Below are 21,747 nucleotides of genomic sequence, written 5' to 3'. Positions count from 1 at the left end.
ACTTACCCATAATCACCCTTTGCTTTTTTTGACCTCTGCATGACTTGTAATTCCGAGTCTTAAGAAATCATGACTCTTGGATTTTGAGTATCTGGGAAACATCAGGATGTTCAATTGCAAGATGGTAGATCTGGATGGTAGATCTTTGCCATCCAGGTGATTTCCCCTATATCTGCTTTTTTTTTTTTTTGTCATTATGAATATCATTGAGAAGAACTTGGATATCACATTCTGGGGCATGGTGTAAGGGGTCCAAACCATATTGTTTCCCTGAATTTAAGTATTCTACTTAAAACTCACCATGACTCATAATTTTCTGATTCCATCCCTTTATCATACTTCTTCTCACTCCTGAGATGCCCTTCAGCTGTTTGTACTTGCTAAACTCCTACCTATCACTGCAAGGTCAGCTCCATTGTCTCCCTTTGTTTGAAATATCCCCTCTTCTCCCTCACTGAAAGAGTCGTTTCTTCCTTCAAAGTACCATGATGTCCTTTCCCCACATCGCATTCGTTTCTTAGATTCAATTCCTTTTGCTTTAATTTTCTTCTTTTTTGTTATGAATTAATTTACCAACCACCAGCACACACAAACCTTCCCATGGTCCAGTGCAAACAGTAAAGGATGACTGGATGGGGTATGAATTTCTAACATGTACAGTTTTTAAAGTATATATTGAATTTGCAATGGCAGGTCCAACACCGCCCTGCTTATTTTTGTCCCCTTCTCAACTTCTTTCCACTCTTGCCTGTGTATTTTGGAAATATTTTCTTGTCTCTTTTCTTTTTAATTTTTTTCTGGCATCACGATCACTGTCTCCCCATTTCTCCCTCCATTTTTCTCTGCCCCTCCACAATATCTTTTGCAACTAGTCAAGGGGTATTCTTACATTTCATTTCATATCGCAATTATTTGTTTAATCAATTGTATTTCTTTTATTAGAATCTAATCTCCTAGCACCAGCCCTGAATTCAGAAGGACCTGAATTCAAATCTGGTCTCAAGACACTTAACACTTCTTAGATGTGTGACCCTGGGCAAGTCACTTAACCCCAATTGCCTCAGCCAAAAAAAAAAAAAAAAAGCATCTAATCTCCTTAAGGGAGTGGGCTGTACCTTATTTATTCTCCTACCCTACCTAGTACCTGCCTCAATCTTTCCTTGGTGGACTTGAATATTCCTTGATTTGAACTCTCCCTGTAATAGTACAGGTTGCAATCTTTCCATCCCTTCTTCTCTGCTCTGGGACTCTTGCTGGAAAGTTTCCTGTATTCTCCATGAGGGTCATCTGCCCAGCCAGGAGCCTTCCTCCAGTTCTCCAGACCTCATTTGAGTCTCAGTGCTACTTGGAAGCCATATGTTAGCTCTCCCTCCCCCTGGCAACAGGCCCCGTCCAGCTCCCTGTCCTTGTAGCTATCCATCTGATGATTCCCCCTGGGCTCCTTTCCCTGCCCATGCCTTGCTGTTACCTCTTGCCTCTGCCCACCACATGGATCTCCTTTGCCAACTGGAACCCTTCCAAGACCATCTCGAAGCCGTGCATCACGACCAGGAGAATATCGGTGTTTACAAAGCATCGGCCTTGAACGTTGAGGGCTGTTAATTACTGCTTATTAAAGCAATTTTTTTGCTGCCCTGAGGTCCCTTCTGTGTTGCTTTCCAAGTCTTACCCTGTAATTTGTCCACTTTCGCTTCCTGGTCCTCCCTCCCTTCAGACTCTTTGCTCCAGACCATTTGATAGATGCTTCCTCAAATAAGGACCGTCCTTATCTCCATTTGCCATCGACTCATATCCCATAAGAGGTTTTTCTCTTTGTCTGAACAGCAGTAAATGAGTTTGCTTTATAACAAATCCAATATGGTAGCACATTAATGCAGAGTGCTCCTTAAATGTTCTTTCAGTCACCATTAGGAGGGCTCTTTAATCACTTAGAGCAGAGGAAAGATGACTATGAGAATTTAGGGGATTGTTTATTCAATGAATATCAAGTGTGAGCTGGCCTTTGATTTGTGAAAAGGAGAAAGGTTGAGAGAGGAAGAGGATGGAGGGGAGAGTTGGGAAAACTCGGGTTCAAATCCCACCACAACCGGTGATGGCCAACTTGACTTCTCTGAACGAGAGACAACTTTCCGAGGGAAAAACTTGTGGAGGGAGCACCAGCCCTGCAGGCAGGAGGACTGGGCTCAGAGCTGGCTCCAGCTACTTACTAGCTGTGTGACCCTGGGCAAGGCACTTAAGCCTAATTCCCTCCAAAAAAAGGGGAAAGGAAATAGCTTCTGGCTGTACCTGGACAGGGGGAGTTCCAAGATGGTCAGGGTGACGGGCTCATGTTTGTATGAAAACTATGGTTCAGTAGCATTTTCTACAACTTGGGGGACTGGATCTCTTCAGCACGGCCTTGTCCTCACCTGGGACTGTCTGCTGGAAGTGGCCCAGAACCAGCAGCCATGCGCTGGTGCTGACGGCGACATGATGAAGACTCCAGCTCGGGATTGAATTACACATCCTTCCCTACCCCCACGTCCCTCTGGGCCTTTATTGGTGCCCTGGCTTCCAGGCCAGCTCCTTTTCAGGTGACCTTCCCTTGAAGGCGGCCAGGGGAGCATCAGGAGGCAGAGATCTTCCTCTGCCCTCACAGCTAGACTATTTGTATGATTCTCATTTGAAAGATGCCTTATTAATTAGGAAAGTTCTGTGTGCTGAGTTAAAGTCTGGGTATGTGGATAAGTTTATCTAGAGCTCTTTCTCTTCTCCCTCCCTCTCTGCCCCCTCTTTCTTTTTTCCCTCTCCCTCTATCTCTCTGTATTTTTGTATTTTTCTGTCTCCCCTTCCCTTTCTCCCCCCCTCTGTCTCTCTGTCTCTCTCCCTCTCTTTGTCTCTCTCTCTCTCCCCTCCCCCAATAACCTATAATATCTGGCCCAATTTCTCTGAAACCTGTACCAGGTTCTTTGTAAGCGGCCGGCCCGATATCCTGACTCTAGTATTGTGAGTTTCTCGAGGCTCTGGCCGTATTTCTCAGCCCATTTCCTGCATCCTATGAATCCCCTGAAGACTCTCAGCTCCTGGGTCATGGGGACAGTTTCTTCTTTGTCTTTGCATGTATCTCCAGGCTCTCCCACAGCGCCAGCTCCTAGGTCCTTCCCACAGTACAGACAGGCTGACACAGGTGAGCCGTGGGCCAGGTGTGGCATGTTCGGTCCCAGAACCAGGAGGAGCTAAGGCTGGACCCTAGGCCTTCTCTCCAGGAGGGCAGGAGCTGGGATGCAGAGGCGGGAAAATAAATCAGCCTAAACTTCAGGAGCCTGGAGTGCTGGGGGTGGATGGAGTAGTGGGTTGTTTTAGATGGGGAGATGAGGACCCGAGAGATTCCTGCCAGGGAGCTTGATGGTTGGTCCACAGTCTATCTCAGGTACCCTCCATTCTCCAGCCTCCCAGCCAGGTCTTGCTTTAGGCAGAAGAGTTAGTTGGTGAAGAGTGTGTTAGACCTACAATCAGGAAAGAACTGAATTCAGAACCAGGTGTGTGACCCTGGGCAAGGCACTTCACTTTTATTTGCCTCAGTTTACCCATCTGCAGAAAGATAGCAGTAGCCCCTCCCTCCCAGGGTTGTTGTGAAGATAAAGCGAGATTATATTTGTGGTGCTTTGCGGATAATTTGCTGTAGAAATGCTCGATGTTATTAATACGTGTGATGTGTGATAGAATTTGTGAGATGAGAGGGTTTCATGCCTGGCAGGAGGCTCACGAGGAGTGTCTCCATCAGCCTCCAGAATGCCGTCAGGTCTCCGCCTGGGCCGGGATGTCTGGGAAAGGGGCGCTGACCCGGCCCCGAGTCTCTCAGGGCCCGTTAATTGTCTCCACACAAATCGAGTATTTGCACATATTGCAGGCCGTGGGAAGATGTCCTTTGCTGGATTAGGGTTAATCTTCTCATATCCCTAAACTAACTCTGAGAACAGGGATCCCTGGGTCAGACCAAGGCTTTGTCATTTGCAAGATCAGAAGCTGGTGATTTAGGTTTGAATATTTGTAAAAGGTTGTGGCTTTTTGTCACGAGATAGAAACCGGAGCTCGGGGTTATACGCCTCTGTGGATCCTCAGCATTTCTCTGTGTCCCAGACCTTAATGTCTCCTAGTGCTTGGCTTTGTCTGGGGGGCACTTTCCTTGTCAGCGCCCATCTCGGGGTCTCGAGGTTCTGAGTGCCGGCGCCCGGAGCCGGGAATGCCTGAGCCTCAGACACTAGCTGTGGGATGCTGGACGAGTCACTTTACCCAGTTGGCTTCAGGTTCCTGGCAAACTATGACTGTGTCTCTGCCGAGAGATCCCCAAAAACGTCGCAACGAGTCGGAGAGAACTAAACAACTCAGTAGCAATCATTCAACTCCCCTGCCTTCTTCTTGGTAGATACTTTTTGTGGGATATTGTGGTTGAAGCATTCAGCGTTCTGAGGACAACCTATGCTTCCTCCTCCTCCCCCTCCTCTTCTCCTCCTCCTCTTCTTCCTCCTTCTCTTCCTCTTCCTCCCCTTCCTCTTCCTCAACATTTATTTAAACGTTATAAAACTCTATAGTCCCTACCCTCCAGGCTTATTGGAAGGCTCAGACTGTGGAATAGCTACAAAGAGCGAGGCAAACTTTAAAGTTCCCATTTAGAGAGCCCTTTAAGGTTCCCAAAGTGCTTTAAAGTTTTGCCTTATGGGGTCCTCACCATGACCCTGGCGAGTTGGTGCTGTTGCTATCCCTAGTTTATAGATCGAGGGTGAGAGGATTAAGTGACTTGCCCGGAACCATAGAGCTTCCTTCTCTAACTGGATCCGACTCAGGTGCCCTGGTCCCCAGTGTTTGCGTCCCTTGCCCTGATCTCCAGTGCTCGCATCCCACGCCCCTGAGGTGTCCCGAGAAGATGCCAGCCGCTAGGAAGGGGGTGCTCACGTGCCCGGCCCAGCCGGAGGCGGCTGCCGTCCTCCCGCAGCTAGTGTTCATTCTTCCAATTCTGCAGTGTAAACACATGTGATTTGGGTCCTTTTATGGACGCGGCGGCTCAGGAGTTCTGAATGTGGGTCCAGCTGACGCAACGCCTGTGTGTGTTTCAATTCATGTTTTGAATCCATAGTGATGGAGATTGTTTGCTCTGCTGAGGTATTTTCCTAGTCTTGTGCAAGCTTCTGTTAAGAAATCATCTTTTTATTTTATTTTTTTAAGCAAGCGATCACTCCCCAATGTGAGATCTGTTCAATGTTGTCTAACTCTGTGCTTGGCGTTCCCTTCAAAATGATAAGCATTGATTAAGTACCTACTGCATACTGAACATTGTGTTAAATGTGGATACATGCAAAGGGATTTCTGCCTTTGCATGTACCAGCATTTAACACAATGTTCACTTGTCATGAGCTTACCTGTCGTGACGATCACAGGACCCTATGCTAGGACATACTAAGCACGGGGACTGAACCTGGGAAGTCCTGTCCTTGACCAGCACAATTTTCTCTGCAAATTGTAGTTTCCAGAGAGTTGCTGAAGCAGTAATAGATTAAGTGATTTCCCAGAGTCATACAGCCGATAGGCATCAAATCAGACTTGAATTCAAGTCTTCCTACTGGAAATTGGCTCTGCCCATGACATCACACTACCACTGTGTACAGAATGAGTAGGTAGTAGGGGAAGCACTTCCGATTCCCACCCAGGGCTTAAGAGAGTGAAAACCAAATGTCATCCTATTATCATAGAAGAAATAGGGACAAGGGGAAGAATTAGAGCCCTTTAAGAGATGTTAAGAGCAAATGTCATCCTATTATCATAGAAGAAATAGAGATAAGGGGGGAAATCAGAGACCCTTAAGAGGGTACTTAAGTCCTGAGGGTGTAAAAGGGACGCTTGGGTTCTGCACTGTCCACCGCTCCTCCATGTTGGAGTCAGGGTTAGAATACAGAGAAGCTGCTCAGCTGCTCTCAGTGGACCATGTGCTTTGATGTGTTTTTCGGGGATGAGGAGGTCACACTTCATGTACAATATGGCTCGATTCCGGCCCTCTGAGACTGATCACATGAGTGGAGAAGAGTTGGGCCGACTGGCTCTCACTGCGAGGCCGGACGAGCCTGGAACTTTTGGAGAGTGAGCTCCACGGCGGCCGGCCCAGAACAAAACCGCCCAGGCTGGTGCAATCGAAAGCGTTGAGTTCTGATTTTGGTTTCCATTTCCTCCCCGTACTTCACAGGCTTTTGTCCCGTGGGAGGGTGTGATTGTCTGGAGAGAATCTGGGCCTCTCGTGCGTCCCAGCTTTCTGACATCTGTATCCCCCTTTGCTGTTTTACAGATGCGTTCGTGAACAGCCAGGAATGGACGCTGAGTCGATCTGTGCCAGAGCTGAAAGTGGTGAGTAATCCGTTTCTCTGTTTCTGTGGGTGTCTGTGTTCGACCCCTTTCACGCTTTGCTAGAGCCGGGGGATGGACGTCTGCCGAGACAGAAGAGCTGAGCTTTCCTGGAGCAGTGGGGAGGGTCTGCTCGTGGGAGGCAGCTACCTCACAGCTGAGGGTCGATGCCCCCTTTTCAGACAAAGCCTGGCCAAGGGTGCCCCGGGCTTCTCTCTGATGGGATGGATTTCTGGCCTCTGGGTCCTGTTTCCAGGATCCGCATCCTTCCCACTGCCTCTTGGATGGTGAAGAGTCTCTCTTTGACCCGATCAAGACTTTAAATTATCCTATTGCAAGTCCTGGACACAATGTGCAGAAAGCCTAAACTGGCCCCTTATCACCCGTGTGACTTTGTCTGCCACCAGTGTCCCCAAGCATCAGTTTCCTTACCAAGCTGCCCCGAGGTCCCCAGCCAGGCTGGACTCTGTGATCTATAACACAGGGCACTTGGACTTCCCTAGGTGATCTCTCAACTTGAAGGCCACGATGCTACATAACGGAACCTCTTTGGCCCCCTTCTTTTACCTAGATGACCGCTATTGGCCATCCCAGCCCTAAGTAGGTAGTCTCAGCTGGGTCTCAGTTTGTTCCTCTGGTCACCGACCCATTTGTCTTTCCCCCTAAAATCCCACATCTCAGTGGTGGAGCCTCCGTGAGCTGTCTCCCATAGGATTCACTTCCAGATTCCCTCCCCATATTCTCCTTTTGTTACACTATTACTGTTCTGTGTCTTTAGTTCTAAGGACTTGATAGCGACTTTGTATATAGTCTAGACTCACCTTTGCTCATCCCTTGGGTAGAATGTAAGCCTTCTGAGGGCAGGAGCAATTTACTTTGGGGCAGTGTCTAGCATCTACTCTGGGGAAAATGTCAACGGCATTTGTTGAGTCTTGAGTAAAATGAGCATTCAAAATAAATAAACTTACTAGGAAAAAAAAAATCTTGAGCAGAACTGACCATGATAAATGCAGTGGTGGAAGTGGGGGGGACCCAGTTCAGCAAACAGATCTTGTATATCCAAGCTAATAGTTTCACACTTGTATTAGGGGAGAATGAGGTGCTTTCATTTACATAGATCCTTACTAGATTTGCATAATAAATGGCTGGTCACCAATCAACAAATACTTATTAAGTGCCTACTATTTGTTAAGCACTGGGATACAAAACCAGAACTGAAATTGGCCATGGCAGATTATTCCCTTTTTCTGTTTAAAAAGCTCCTGATCTGCACCCAGAGAGAAGGCTGTAGAGACTGAGTGTGGATCACAACATAGTATTTTCACTGTTTTTGTGGTTTGTGAGCAAAACCAAAAGAACATTCTACTGTGGTGATCAATTGTGATGGACTTGATTCTTTTCAACAATGAGGTGATTCAAGGTAATTTCAATAGATCTATGATGGAAAGTGCTATCCATATCAGTGAGAGAATTAGGGAGACTGAATGTGAATCAAAGCATAGCATTTCATCTTTTCCTTATTTGTTTGCTTGTTGTTTCTTTTCTCTTTCTTTTTTTTCACTCTTAATCTGATTTTTCTTGCACAGCATAATGTGAATGGAAATAAGGATATAAGAATCACACATATTTAACCTATATTGTATTATTTGCTATCTAGGGGAGGGAGTGGAAGAAAGGAGGGAGAAATTCGCAACACAAGGTTTTCCAAGGGTGAATGTTGAAAATTATTTCTGTGGATGTTTTGGGGAAAAAAGCTTTTATTCTAGTAATAATAATAAATTGCACCTGGTTTTTCACATCATCTTTGTCCCTTCTTGTTCTCTATCCAGAGAATGATCCTTATGATAATAAAGACATTGGCATTCAATTTTTTAAGACATACTATAAACATATTTTATGACTCACAAATAGAACTGATCTGTGAGTGATAAAAACAAGTTGGTGAGTAAATGACCATTTCTTAGAAAAGGCCCATGCAGAGAGATTCCTTGACCAGCCTCAAAGCCACTGGCAATAGGATAATCCAGCTTTCTCTTTGGGCTGGACTTCCCCTCCCAGTCAGATTAGGTTTGTGGGCAAAGAAGACAAAGAGAATTGACCCTGAATTGGGGGTAATTGGGGGTGCACAGGGAAAGCCGCCAATGAAAGAAGGGGTCCACACATAAACTACAGATATCACTTGATAGTCTTGGGGAAATCAGGTTGATGGTTTGAAGAAGCAGGTGCCTCTGGATTTGGAATTAGAAAATATGAGTTTGAGTCTCATCTGTAGCCCTTCTGCCCTCTGGGGATCAGTTTCCCCATTTATAAAAAGAGGGCTTTGGATGACCCGTCCTCCGAATCCCTCCGGCCTCCAGATCTATGTTCCTTCCATTAGGTGACCTGCATTTCTGAGTTAACTTAACCATGGCTGCAGTTTTTTAGTTGGGAGTTCAGAAGGCAAGCTCCAGCTGCCGGTGCTCAGCGTAATGTGCTTTCCACCATTACCTTCTGACCCTAGATAGCGTGAAAACACTCATTATCACACCAGGAGTGAAATAATCCCAACTCTCCCCTCGCTGCCGCTGTTTTCTCCATTTTCAGCCTGTGGGGAAGGGGTGGCTTTGTCTCCCTGTCGGCTCCATTTCCCAGAAATCGGGTCAGTCACAGAAAGAAAAGGAGCCGGCAAATTCTCTGATTCGATAAACATTGACAGGATGCCTGCCTTGAGCAGAGTCCTTTGCAGCCATGAGGAGGTACAAAGGTGAACAACATCCTTCCCTCCCTCACTGTAAATATGTCTTTTCTCCCTTAAGAGAAGGAGAAGGCGGCCCCCCTCCCCCGATTCTGCAGAATTTTAATGTTCCAGTGAGGGTCAAAGTCCATCATTTCTTATGTTGAAATGAGCGGCTCTTTGGATAAAAAAAAAAAAAAAAAAAAAGGTTTTATTGGGGAGAAAGGCCTATAAAAGTATGGCCAACAATAAGTCATTCAGGTAAAGGGAACAGTCCTTGTTCGGCTCCTCCTGCGTTGGAAGGGGCCCCTCTGAAATAAATCTGGGGATGACAAAGGGGCAAAGCCTCCTCGATTCTTTCTCGGGTTTTCTGCTTGGCTGCCTCATCAGGCTGTCTCAGCTTCTTCCTCTGTGTAATTATGCCTTCAGGGTCTCCCTGTCTGCGAGGGGAGAGGCAGCCCCTGAGCTGAGTGACATGGCCAAGAGGGTTCCCCTGACAATCCCCTCTCTAATGAGGCCAGAATTGCAGGCTTTGAATGGACCTGGATCCATCTGGGCCCAGGCTGCCTTGTGGAATAAATCTATGCAAGAAAACCACAAGGGAGGTGGAGATCTAACAGGCTGAGGTCTCCAAAAAGATTGTGTACAAAGGTTAGTTACATTTATGTAAATAAATGGCCATTTTTTCCCAGAAAAAGGAACTGAGGTTTTTATAAATTTCTATAGATCTTATTTTTTTTTTTATCTCTAATTACCAAATCCATCTCTCCTTTCTCCCAGAGAACTGTTCCTTGGAGCAAAGAATAAAAATTAAAGAGAGAGGAAAATGTAATTCAGCAAATCTAACCCCTAGAATGATTGACATTATATCCAGTATCTTGTAGCGATGGACCCCCATCTCTGCAGAGGAGGGAGGGAAGTATGGGTTATTTTAATATATACATATATATTATACAATTAAATATATGTTAATATTAGAGCATGTATTTTATATATATGTATTATGTATGATATATTACATATAATAGATTATATATAAATATAATAGATTATATGTAATATATATATATAACATAACATAATAATTTAATTATTCTCTATTATAGAATACAATGGAAGTAATAGCAGTCCTGTTGAAATGGGTTTGGATTTTCAATGTGAGATCCTAGATGGTCGCATGCAATGGTTCGCCCTTTGCTTGTTATTTATGGTATAGTACATGAGACCTCAGGTGTGTTTGTCATATTCAGCACTCTGTGACCCCGTTTGGGGTTTTCTTGGCAGGGATACTGGAGTGCTTTGTTTGCCATTTCCTTTTGTAGCTCATTTTATAGATGAGAAAATGGAGGCACAAAAGTTTAAATGACTTTATTATGCAGCTACTGAGTGTCTGAAGCCCAGCTCTGGGGTGGGTGCTCTGGGGCTGTCGTGTCTGGGTATACATCACCTTAGCCGGGGCATCTTCATCTGCCCAGTTCAGCCATGGCTATCAGCTGCCCTTACGCAGCAGGGATGGACGTCCATCTTTTCATGCATAAAGGAGCCTCTGACTCCTGGTACCATTTTCCTTCCATTTTATCAGGAACAAAGAGAAAGAAATGGAGGATTGGAAAGAGCGATGGGTTTTAGAGTTAGAGGAACCAAGAAAGTCCTTGGATAATCCGTGATCCCGTAATGGCCAGATCTTGCCCATGAGCCCATCACAGAGAAAGCCCTTTCCACTGCAGCCATCATCTTGCCCTCTGCTCTGTCTGCCCTCCATGCCATCTGACCTGTAATAGATTTCCTTCTGGAGCCCTTGCCTTGGATGGGACCAAACTTCTGCAGACTGTCCTATCTGTCTCTTCCACCTCAGACACATATCACTTCCCTGGATCTTCTTGTTGCCGTCAGCCCCATCACACCTTAACTCCCTCCTGAGCATCCCTCCGTCTTCTGGCTCTTTTTGGGAAAGCAGTCAGACCAGTGCTACCATTGCTGCTGGCAAAGACCCATCAATCCTTCCCCCTAACCAGCTCTTTGCTTTCCCAGAACCCCAAACTCTTCCATGTGTGTCTCCTCTTGTTAGAATGTAAACTTCTTGAGCTAAGGCCTGTCTCCCTTTTATATTTGTAAACTCTGGGCTTTTCATAATTCTTGCCATGTCATAAATGCCCTTTTCTTTCCTTCCTTCATGCAATTCTTAAGGAAAAGCTCCAAATCTCCAAGCAGTGTTTTTCAGAGATTAATTATTGCTAATAAACCAAAAACTCGATATTTAGAAGAGACCTTATCAGTGATCTCGTTCAACCTAATATTTTTTGGTTCTCCTCTTTTACCTTCTTATTCTCAATCCTGCTTTTCCTTCAGATCCAACCACAATCTTCCTTCTCCATTCCCATCTCCATGTGTCTTTCCCCTCTTGAACTCCTGAAGCTTGGGGTATCCTTACTTCATCTGGCTCTGAACCCAATGAAGCCTGGACTTGTTGTTTACCCTATTTCATGTTTTTGCATTAGGTCTACCCAACTTCTGTTTGATCTTCTAAGTGCTCAGTCGATGCCAAATGCCTGGGAGGGAGGGCTTATCTTTTATAGCGCAAACTCCCTCTGAACTTTTGGGAATCTGTCATTTTGGAGAGCTGGGGTTTCCAGATTGCTTTAGGGTTAACGGTTTTAAGACTAAAATTTAGAGATGGGGTAGGGATTAAGCTATTTTAATGGAAACTTTTCTTGCCATGTCCAATGTATTTCATAGATTTAAAGCCTTTAAAGGGTATCTAATCTAATATCATTTGTTTTATATTGGTGATAATTTAATTTTTAATGAAAAATTTTTTGGTTTTGAATTCATCTTCCTGAGTTTATTTGACCTCAGATATTTACCATCTGGGTAATCTTGGATGAATCACCCTGTTTGCCTCAGTTTCCTCATGTGTGAAATAAGCTGGAGAAGAAAATGGCTTTGCCAAGAAAACCACAAATAGGATCAACACAAGTGTTAGACATGAGTGAACAACGGCAGCGACAATTTTTTTTTATTATGAAGTTAATATAAAAAGAGCGTTTTCCAACCACAAAAGAGAACTTGAAAATTTATATATAAAATTGTGAATCTCTGTCCCATACCACTTGTTTTATGCTTTAAGTATACCATAAATTCAAACAGAAATTCGTCTCTCTGTCTTCTTTCTGAATTTATTTCTTTCCCCTTCTAGGCCCATTAAAATTTTTTTAATACTCTATTAAAAAAAAAAGGTACTTTTGGCTGTGGGGTACAGGTCATCATTATATATAGCCCTCTTTTCCTCCTTCAAATTCACCCCTACAATTAAAAGAGGGATTAAAAACTCTTTTGCCAAATAAGCCCGACAAAACAAAACAAATTTCCACAGTGGCCATGTCCAATAACATATTTCTTTCTGAAACTTCTCTCTGTCCTTGTTTTATTAAAAATTAGGAAGCGCTTTTCATCATCAGTTCTCTGGAGAGCCCATTGGGCTTTGCTTTTTTTAAAGTATTTAAGGGTGTGAAGCTTTTGGGTTTTTTTTTTTTTCTTCTTTATAATGTTATTTTATAAATTGTCCTCCTGATTCTGCTCACTAAAGTCTATATCATCTACATCTTACAAGGTTTCTCTGGAACTGTCTTAACAAGAATAAAATTCTTTTTTATTTATATGCCACATTTTATCCCACCATTTCTCAATTAATAGGCACCCTTTAATTTCCAGTTCTTTTCTTTTGCTTTTTTATCTTCCTTTTAGTATCTCCCCTGTGAAACTGAAGTTTACTTTGCTTCCACCTCTCACTTCCTTTTATTATCCTTGCTCTTCACAATCACACCTCCCTTTTTCTGCACATATTGCTCTTGACTTTAGTATATCCCAACAACCAAAGTATTGTTGCTTGAAATATAATACATAGGTTTTGTTATTGTTGCTCTGATTTCAAGAGAGTTCATTGATTCTTAAATAATCTTGACCTGTCTTCTAGGTCATTTGCTTTTCATGCCCTATTTTATGCATGATCTTTTTTTTTTTATCTTTCACTTTATTTATTTATTTTTGGTGAGGCAATTGGGGGTCAAGTGCCTTACTTAGGATCACATCACAAGTATTAAGTGTCTGAGCTCAGATTTGAACTTGGATCCTCCTGACTTCAGGGCCAGTGCTCTATCCTCTGCATCATCTAGCTACCCCAAAATCTTTAAATTTTATCCTAAGATTTTCTGTTGACTCCTGTACTCTGATTACTGCTTGGTCTGTTCCAGTTTTCATAGAGCTAATTACTTGAGTAAGGTTTACCATTTTCTTTTCTAAGCTATTTGCTTTCCTTCCAATTGTTCAATATATTTATATTTTTTCATCTTTTGATTCATTTCTTTTTGTTATTCGTGTGGTGATTATTAAAGTACTTAGCACAGTATCTGGTACACAGTTAGTGCTATATAAATATTTGTTATTCATATTTTATCATGACTATGTAGAATTTCCTTTTGTTGCAGAAATTTGTAGCAATCCCTATTGTTATTCCTCTTTTGCCTTTGCTTAGTCTTATTATAGATTCAGTTTGGAGGTATTTTCAGATGTTTAGCAATTTTAAAAAGTCATGCTTGTATCTTCCTCAGATCTTCCATCTTTGTTCTTGCATCGGAGCTTTGGGCCAGGGCCAGAATTTGCTCTGGTGTTCTGCTAGGCTGGCCAGCCCTGATTAGTCTGGATTTGTAATACCTTACTTTCTGCCCTGATTTCCACTTAACGGGGTGAGTCTATGCCAGTGGTTCTGGTCGTCCCCCCACATATTTGGAGTTTGGGCCACTGGATTATCAGAGTTCTTCCTTGTTGGTTCTTGAAACCAGGACATCTTAGTCAGGGCCCTTTTGTGCTGGTCACTGCGGCTCCGACTGGTTTCCAAGATCCAAATGGATTTCTGATCTCCCGTGGCTTTGGGGGGGAATCCTTTGGATAAAGAATTTTGCAACATAGGGACAGATGCCTCTTGGAGGTTCCCTCTTGTTTTCCTGCTCTGGCATTAGGGGAGAGAGAGAGAGAGAGAGAGAGAGAGAGAGAGAGAGTGTGTGTGTGTGTGTGTGTGTGTCCGTCCGTCCTATTTCCTGTTGTCCCTGGACTTTTGCAATTCTGGTGTGGTTAAGTAATTTGCTGTTGTTTTCTCATTGGAATTCTCGGTCATTTTGTGAGTCTGGTGCTATTTTTAGTTTTTTTTTTTTTTTTCTGGAGTAGATTTGTGGGAGCCAGACTTTGTTCTTATGGTGGAGTGACCACTGCCTGCTGGCCAAGATGACATGACCACTTTGCTTCAACATTAATGAATGAACTGATAAATCAATATTTATTAAGCACCTACTATGTGTCTGGGTACAAAATCCTGGGGAAGTTTTGGCACCTGGTGGATAGGTGGGGCCAGAGCTGGGGCTTGGTGGCCATGGCTGAACCTTTGGGGCTACAGAGGTGCCCGGAGGATCCAGTTTTGTTGGAGCCTTCTAAAATTAGCACCTACTATGTGCCAGGCACTATGCTGAGCCTTTTACAGATATTATCTCATTTCCTCTCTTTGGGTCTCAGGTTGCCTCTATAGGCCCAGGATCCTAGGGAGGAATAAGCATTAATAGTGCACCTACTATGTGCCAGATACCTGTGAGCCTTTTACAATTATTATCTCATTTAATCCTTGCAGCAGCCTTATGAGGTAGGCCCTAAATAATCCCGCCTCTTGGGTCTCAGTTTCCTCATATGTACATTGTGGTTACATATATGACCCCAGCCTCCTAAGTCCCTTGTTGGTCTCAGTTTCCCTCTGTAACATGAGCTGATGGGCCTCCATGGCCTCTGAAGTTCCAGACTCAAGATCTTCTGTGTCTCTGCCTCCCAAGCTGGCCCGTCCCCCTTCTCCTCTCAGTGGGCTTCCTTTTCCTGACTGGCGCTGGTTTGGGATCTGCTGCTGCCCCTGCAGCTGCCCCTCGATTTCCCCCTTCCCTCTAATGTTCATGCTTTGTGCCGCGTTCTCCGCTTTTACTCTTCTGGACCTTCATCTGAAAAAGCCCTTCTGGGATGTCCCTGTCACACTGGCTCAGGGAGAGGGGCAGCACCTGGCTCTTCTAAACAGTGTCTTCCTTCTTGGCGGATCTCGGCCTTACCCACCTGGCTGCCCACAGTGTTCTCAGAGAGGCTGCCCCCAGGTTTTCTTGGAGGGGCTGCCCCCAAGTGTTCTCAGAGGGGCTGCCTCACCCCGTTTTCACCCGGCTGCCCCCAGGTTTTCTTGGAGCGGCTGCCTCCAAGTGTTCTCAGAGGGGCTGCCTCCAAACTTAGAGCTATCCCGGAACCCCAAGTCTTTCTGCCTTTGGTGTCTGGATCCCTGAGCTTCTCTCCCTCTCGGCCTCTCGCCATCCTCCCGTGCTTGTCGGACATCTCCAGTAAACCAAGTGAACATGTGCCCGTAAACTTGCAGCCTTATTGCTGACATCAGCCGCCATCATGGTTCCTTGTGGAATCTTGTCAAACAGGAATCCTGTTTACTTCTAATTATCATAAGCAGGTTGATCCCCAGGGGTGAATTTTTTGCTGCTCAGGAAGCAGACCCAGAAGGCTCTAAGGGCCCTCAGTGCAAGAGGCTCAGGGCAGCAGCAGTGCCCCCTGAGCCAGGTCACCTGCTCCTAAGTGGCCATGCTAGAATGGCTTCACAAATCAATTTTTTAAAAAATCATTTGTTCCTCTCCTCTCCCAAGGTTGTGCCCTGAGCCCGCTACTCTCTCTGCGCTTCCTTCTGATGCTTTCATCTGCTTCCAGGGTTTGATCTCTCAGACCTCTACATCCAGCCTCAGTCTCTCTCCTCAGTGCAACCTCCCCCCAATAACTGCCCAGTGGGCATTCTGCCTGATGTCCTGGGGGCATCTCGATCTCAGCTCCCCCCCAAGAAGAGCCTTTCTCCAAATTTTCTTCATGAATAATAATCAACATTTAAATATAAACGCCAAGAACTTTGCAAATATTAATTCATTTGATTTTCCCAACAATCCTGGGGAGGTTTTGAGGCAGGTTAATTGACTTGCACAAGGTCACACACTTAGAATCTGAGCTGAAACTCAGATCTTTCTGACTCCAGACCCAGAACTATGTGCACTGTGACGTGTGGACCCCTACAGGTACATGGTAGGTACTTTATAGTAATTGTCAACTTACTGATGGCCCTCAGTTTCTTCCTCTATAGGAGGCCCTTTCCTTAGCAGAACTTCCATTTTTCTGTTGAGAATATTTGTGGGGACTCACGTTTTTAACTTCGGAGTTATCTCATCCTTGACTTTTCATCTAGTCTCACTATTTCTTCCTCCTTAGCTCCCAAATTGGTTCTCTTTTCTCCGTCGTGAGGCAGAACCTCTAGTTTCGGTTCTCATCATCCCCCATGGCAGCCTCCTAATTGGCCTTTTGCCTCCATCTACTTCCTCCTCCAATCCATAACTGCCAAATTCTCATTTCTAAAATACTAGTCGCTCCCCTACTCCACAAACTTGTATGACTCCTAATTGTGTCTAGAATTAAGAACATAATTTTTAGTTTACTACAGTCCCCCATGTTTCCCTTTCTAATTTTCTTTCCTGTTATTCCAGTTGTTGCTTTCTCTATTCAGGTCAAATTGGCATTTTGGCTGTTGCCGTATTTGGAATGCTCTCGCCTGTCATGTTTAGAACCCTAGTTTCCTTCCAGAAATAGCTTAGATGGGGCCCTTCCTGATCATTCCTTTTAGTAACACTTTCTTTCTCTTAAAATTGCTTTGCATCATTTCTTTTTAGCACTTTCAGGACTTTGTAGTATGTTTGTAAATGTTCTGTTTCCCTCCCTTTTTGGAGTGTGTGTGTGTGTGTGTGTGTGTGTGTGCACGTGCACGTGCACCTGTTGAATTGGAGGGAAAGAATCATGGAACAGAGAGCAGACATTTCCGGGCTTTATGCATTTTCACGATGTTCGTTGTCCCTTTGTATTTAGAACAGCTGAGGACCGAGGGCCAGCTGTGGTGGAATCAAAAGGACCTTCTGGGCTTTGGAATGGGCCAGCTCTTTGTTGGTGCTCCGAGTCACTTGCTTTCCAGTAAAATCACTGTGATAGCTCTGTGCTTTGCACTGAGCACAGTGCCTGGCACACAGTAGGTGCTTTATAATAACTGTTGACTTACCGATGGCCCTCGGGTTCTTCCTCTCTAGAAGGCTTCTGGATTCACTCTAACAGCGAGGAAGATTCACACGTAGCCCTTGCTGGAAAGGTTAGGAGTTGTTTCTCAGACCTGCAAGGTGCACTTCAAGGTTATCTCCTTTCTTTTCTTTCTCTGAACTTCTGTTAAGGGCCCAGTTGAAACTAGAGCCAGTGTAAATAAATCCTCCTTTCTCCCAGTTTCTCTAACTTCAATCCCTTTTCATGGTTATCAGGCATCTCTTGGCTTTCTGCCACTTGGACTTGGCAAAACTCGCTGCTTCCCTGGTTCTTTCACCCCTCAGTTCTGCTCTCATCCAATAGAGTGAGATCTCCCCTTGGACTTTGTATTTTTTAACCTTATCTTCTTGTCCATTAAACACATAGTGGTTTTTTAAAAGTAAAACTAAAAAAACAAAAACCTTTAAGAAAAAATATCTAGCTAGCTTCTGGGATCCTAGATTTAGATGTAGGCGGTGCCTTGGAGGTCATCCAGTCTTGACCCCCTCATCTCAGGCTGGAAGAGTGTGACTTGTCTAGCATCCCACAAGTGGCAAAACACAGATCTGGGATATGAAACAAATCCAACTGCTTTTGCATTGTGCCATTCTGCTTCTGGCTTTGGGCTCGGAGGAGCTATCTATTTTCTGTCAGAATGCTTTCAGACACACTGCCCTTTGCCCGTTTTCCCCATCTCCCTTTTTTCAAGATGAAATCTATGCTGTGCTCTAGCAAACCATCTTTCTTTCGCTGTGTTTGTTCCTCCCTTGACATGTGCCATTTCCTCTCTCTGTGGCGGATGGAGGAATCCAATCCATCCCTTGTCCTGTGGCCTGCCTTTCTGGCGCCTCTCCCTTCTCCAGGTCCTAGTCAGCTGGCATTTCTTTCAGATCATAATCTCTTCTAGGTCCTTGAATCCCCCTCCATTTTCATTATACCCTTATTATTTTCCTTCTTTCTTATTTTTTGGGGGGCAGAAAAGGATAGAAAGAATCACAGGCATATTTTAATCCCTAACTAGAGTGGAAGTTCTCTGATGCCATCTTTCGTAGGCAGTTGGATGGTGCCAAAGTGCCCGTGGTCAGGAAGACTCTTCTCCCTAAATTCAAATCCCCCCTTAGACAACATCCTAGCCATGTGGTCTTGGGCGAATCACTTCACCTTGAAAGTGATTCCCCAATTCCAATCTGCACAACGAGCTGGAGAAGGAAATGGAAAAGCACTCTAGTATCTTTGCCAAGAAAACCCCAAACGGGGTCGTAAAGAGTCGGAAATGACTGAACAACAATGACGTTTTTCACAAACTTGCTTCCACTCACTAAGCCTGGCCTTGGAATCCCATGCTCTGCCCCTGGCAGCTGGTGAGGGAAGGGCCCCCTAAAACTATGTGCCTTCCCATGTCATTCAAATGGAGAATCAAATGTTTATATTTGAAAACATGCAGAAATTAATAATCAAATGGGGGGGGCAGAGAACAGAAATAGAAGCAACGGTTGGAAAATGACAAATCTGGGCTTGAGGGAAAAGGAAAGACTTCTGGTACTGAGAACTCTCCAAGCTTGGACTGGGCTGTGTGGGGAGGCAGGGAGCCTTCCCTTCCATAGGAGAGGGGGCTGCCCACCTGCCCAGCCCTTATCTCTCTGCCTGTCATGTAGTAACTGCTTAATAAATGCCAGCTGATCTACTGTCCGTGATGTTGTCTTAGTTGGGCGGCTGAATCCTCTCCTATGCCCAGTATTCCTTGGTCCTCTATCTTGCCCTGGCCCTCCCCTACTGTGGTGCCTTCCACAGCCTCAACAAGCTTTCCTTCTGGGCCATTCCTCCAATGAGTGATTCAGGGAAGGCTACCCAGCACCCCTTCCCTTGGGTGTTTGGTATAGCCGGGCCACTCGGGCTGCCCACCTGTTCCCATGTTCATAACCTGACTGCTCCATCTCCTTATCTGGTCTCTCCTGGCACAGTAAGGGAAAGAGGGAAGCACCCAGTTCGAATGTGGCTTCAGAAGCATGCTAGCTGTGTGACATCAGGCAAATCCCTTAACCTTTCTGAACTTCAGCCGTTTCACCCTTAAAATGAGGGTGGTGGATTCAGAGAACTGCTGGATCAAAAAGCCAATCTCTATTGTTCACTATTTTAATTAGTAATAATATGTCACACCTACTCACCCCCACCACTGGCCTCTCCACCTTTCAGTTACTTTGCCAATCCTTGGGCAGATGATAGCAGGTGATTCTCAGGGAGGGGACTGGGTTTTTTCCCCCTGAGGCAATTGGGATTAAGTGACTTGCCCAGGGTTGCACAGCTAGGAAGTGTTAAGTGTCTGAGGTCAGATTTGAACTCAGGTCCTCCTGATTTCAGGGCTGGTGCCCTACGCACTGCCCCACCCGTTTGCCCTTTTTGTCACTTGCTGCCTCCTTTTGCTGCCCTTACTGGTCTCTTCCAGACTCAGTTCCTGTAAGACATTTAGCCTTCTCCCCTCCTTAAATAATTTACATTTTACTGTATTTGTGATATTTTATGTTGACTTGTCTGGCTACTTCCACACATAAATCACTTCACCATTCCGTGTCCCCAGGCAATCTTCAAGACTCTGGGTGGCAGAAAAAGTGGGACCTTGCACTGGAGCTTGAGTTTCTCTTCTGAAAGTTCCTTCTAATGAAATCACTTCCCTGGTCCCTGTGGACATGAAAGTCCAGTTCCATTACTCTGTTTCCCTTTGGATGACTTCCTGGTGTCAGTTCAAGTGAATTATTGTTTTGTTTTTTTCCTCCATTTTAGGGAATTGTGGGTAATTTGGCTAGTGGCAAGTCTGCGCTGGTACACCGGTATCTGACTGGCACTTATGTTCAGGAGGAATCACCTGAAGGTAAGTCACGGGCAGGCTGGCCACTAAGGCTTGTGCCGCTCTAGTTGATTTGTTTTATTGGTTATATCTGCAATCATCAATATATTCTAGCATTTACTGAGATTCTCATAAAGAACCTAAAAGTAAAATGGGTGTTTCTGCCACTTTGTAGTAAATATTTAGCTGTCGGACTATTAGGGAATACCAGCTTTAAGCCGTGAGGTTGAACGCCTTGCTTTTGTAACGAGTTAGCCCTTGTCCATCTGATGGGACTTTCCCTAATCCTGATGTTCTGTTTCCATAAAAACATTTGCGGGCTCCGAATAGGATGGGAGCATTTCCAATGAGAGCAGAAGCACCAATCCCTGACCTTGTCTGGTTGGATCCCATGAGTCCCTCCCCCTCCCAGAATGCATTCTAAGCATTTAATTGGCTCGGGGAGAAAACGATTTCTTTTGGCTGCCAGCCTTCCAGTGACTCGATTCCCCGGCTCCCAACCTTTTAATCGTTTTTATGTGAAATTGAAATGGAAACAGTAATAATGGGGGAAAGCCGCTTTCTAAGCCCTCGTGGCCGAGTTAGAGTGTTCCCAAAGAAATAAAAAACAAAGCGATTCTCAATGCTGTTGACTCTCCTTGTGATCTTTTTAACTCCATCTCTGAGACACTGAATCTCTGGTTCCTTCCTTTTCTTACTGGCTGTTCCATTCTTTGCAGATGTGGATGCAGGTAACTATACGTTCCCTTCATGCAGCGCTTGTCTTGTTTGGAAGAGACAGGAGCCTCAGCTTTTGTTACTGTAGAGTCCCATCCTCCCTCCTCACCTCCCCCACTCCCCCACCCTCATCCCCTCACCCCCCGCTCCTTGTTCAGTGTCATCATCCAAATGCTTTTCGTTTTCTTTCTTTTTCTTTTTCCCCTTTGGATTTTAAAAACATTTCACTCTGTTTTGTCCCTTAGTTGTCTTCTTAGCAGTAGTTGTGAGTAGTTCCATATGTCTCCTATAACACCTGTTTGCGGTTAACTCCCGTCCTGGACGCTATATCTTCCTCTGAGCGTTAATTCCAACACTCTTGGGTTACTCTCAGGGTGGGCTTTACTGCACCCCCAAAGGTTAACAACTGTGCTCTAAGACTGGGGGTTGGATCCCAGCAAGGAGAAGACCACCTAGAATGGGGAAATGGGGATGAGGAGAGAAACGTAAGGGATATTATCAGTTAAATCACTTAGAGATGAGAATTGAATACATGCATTTATTAAGCACCTTCTTGGTGCCAGGTACGTTATTAGCCACTGGGGTTACAAAGACAAAAATTGAGGTGAATCCTGGAAAATTTTGCCGAAAGGAGGGGAAAAAGTTCACTATTCTGTAAAAGATTTGCAATTTCAGCAAGGAAGGAGCTACGAGAATCGAGGAATCAGGTTAAGCTCAGGAGTTAGAAAAACTTGCCTGAGAACATGCATTTATTAAGCACCTACTTGGTGCCAGGTACATTATTAGTCACCGAGGTTACAAAGACAAAAATTGAGAGGGATCCTGGAAGGTCTTACTGAAGGGGAAAAATATTCACTAATTTGTAAAAGACAATTTCAAAGGAAACAGCTATGAGGAATGGGGGAATCAGGTTAAGGTCAAGGGTTAG

General features: G+C 44.8%; 1 protein-coding gene across 10 annotated transcripts in view; it reads left to right on the top strand.

The window, feature by feature from the left end:
• AGAP1 (ArfGAP with GTPase domain, ankyrin repeat and PH domain 1) overlaps positions 1-21,747 on the top strand; it is a 615,139-nt gene that overhangs the window by 235,835 nt on the left and 357,557 nt on the right. For 6 of the 10 annotated variants that reach the window (XM_031968799.1, XM_031968796.1, XM_031968797.1 and 3 more), the window contains exons 2-4: positions 6,314-6,372; positions 20,039-20,126; positions 20,822-20,833. In XM_031968799.1, the coding sequence (XP_031824659.1) occupies positions 6,314-6,372; positions 20,039-20,126; positions 20,822-20,833 (159 nt within the window). The remainder of the gene's footprint in view (positions 1-6,313; positions 6,373-20,038; positions 20,127-20,821; positions 20,834-21,747) is intronic. The other 4 variants (XM_031968800.1, XM_031968801.1, XM_031968802.1 and 1 more) reach the window with 1 other exon arrangement.

This window comes from Sarcophilus harrisii, chromosome 4 (assembly GCF_902635505.1).
Source record: "Sarcophilus harrisii chromosome 4, mSarHar1.11, whole genome shotgun sequence".
NCBI lineage: Eukaryota > Metazoa > Chordata > Mammalia > Dasyuromorphia > Dasyuridae > Sarcophilus > Sarcophilus harrisii.
This window is presented reverse-complemented; position numbering and strand designations above follow the sequence as displayed.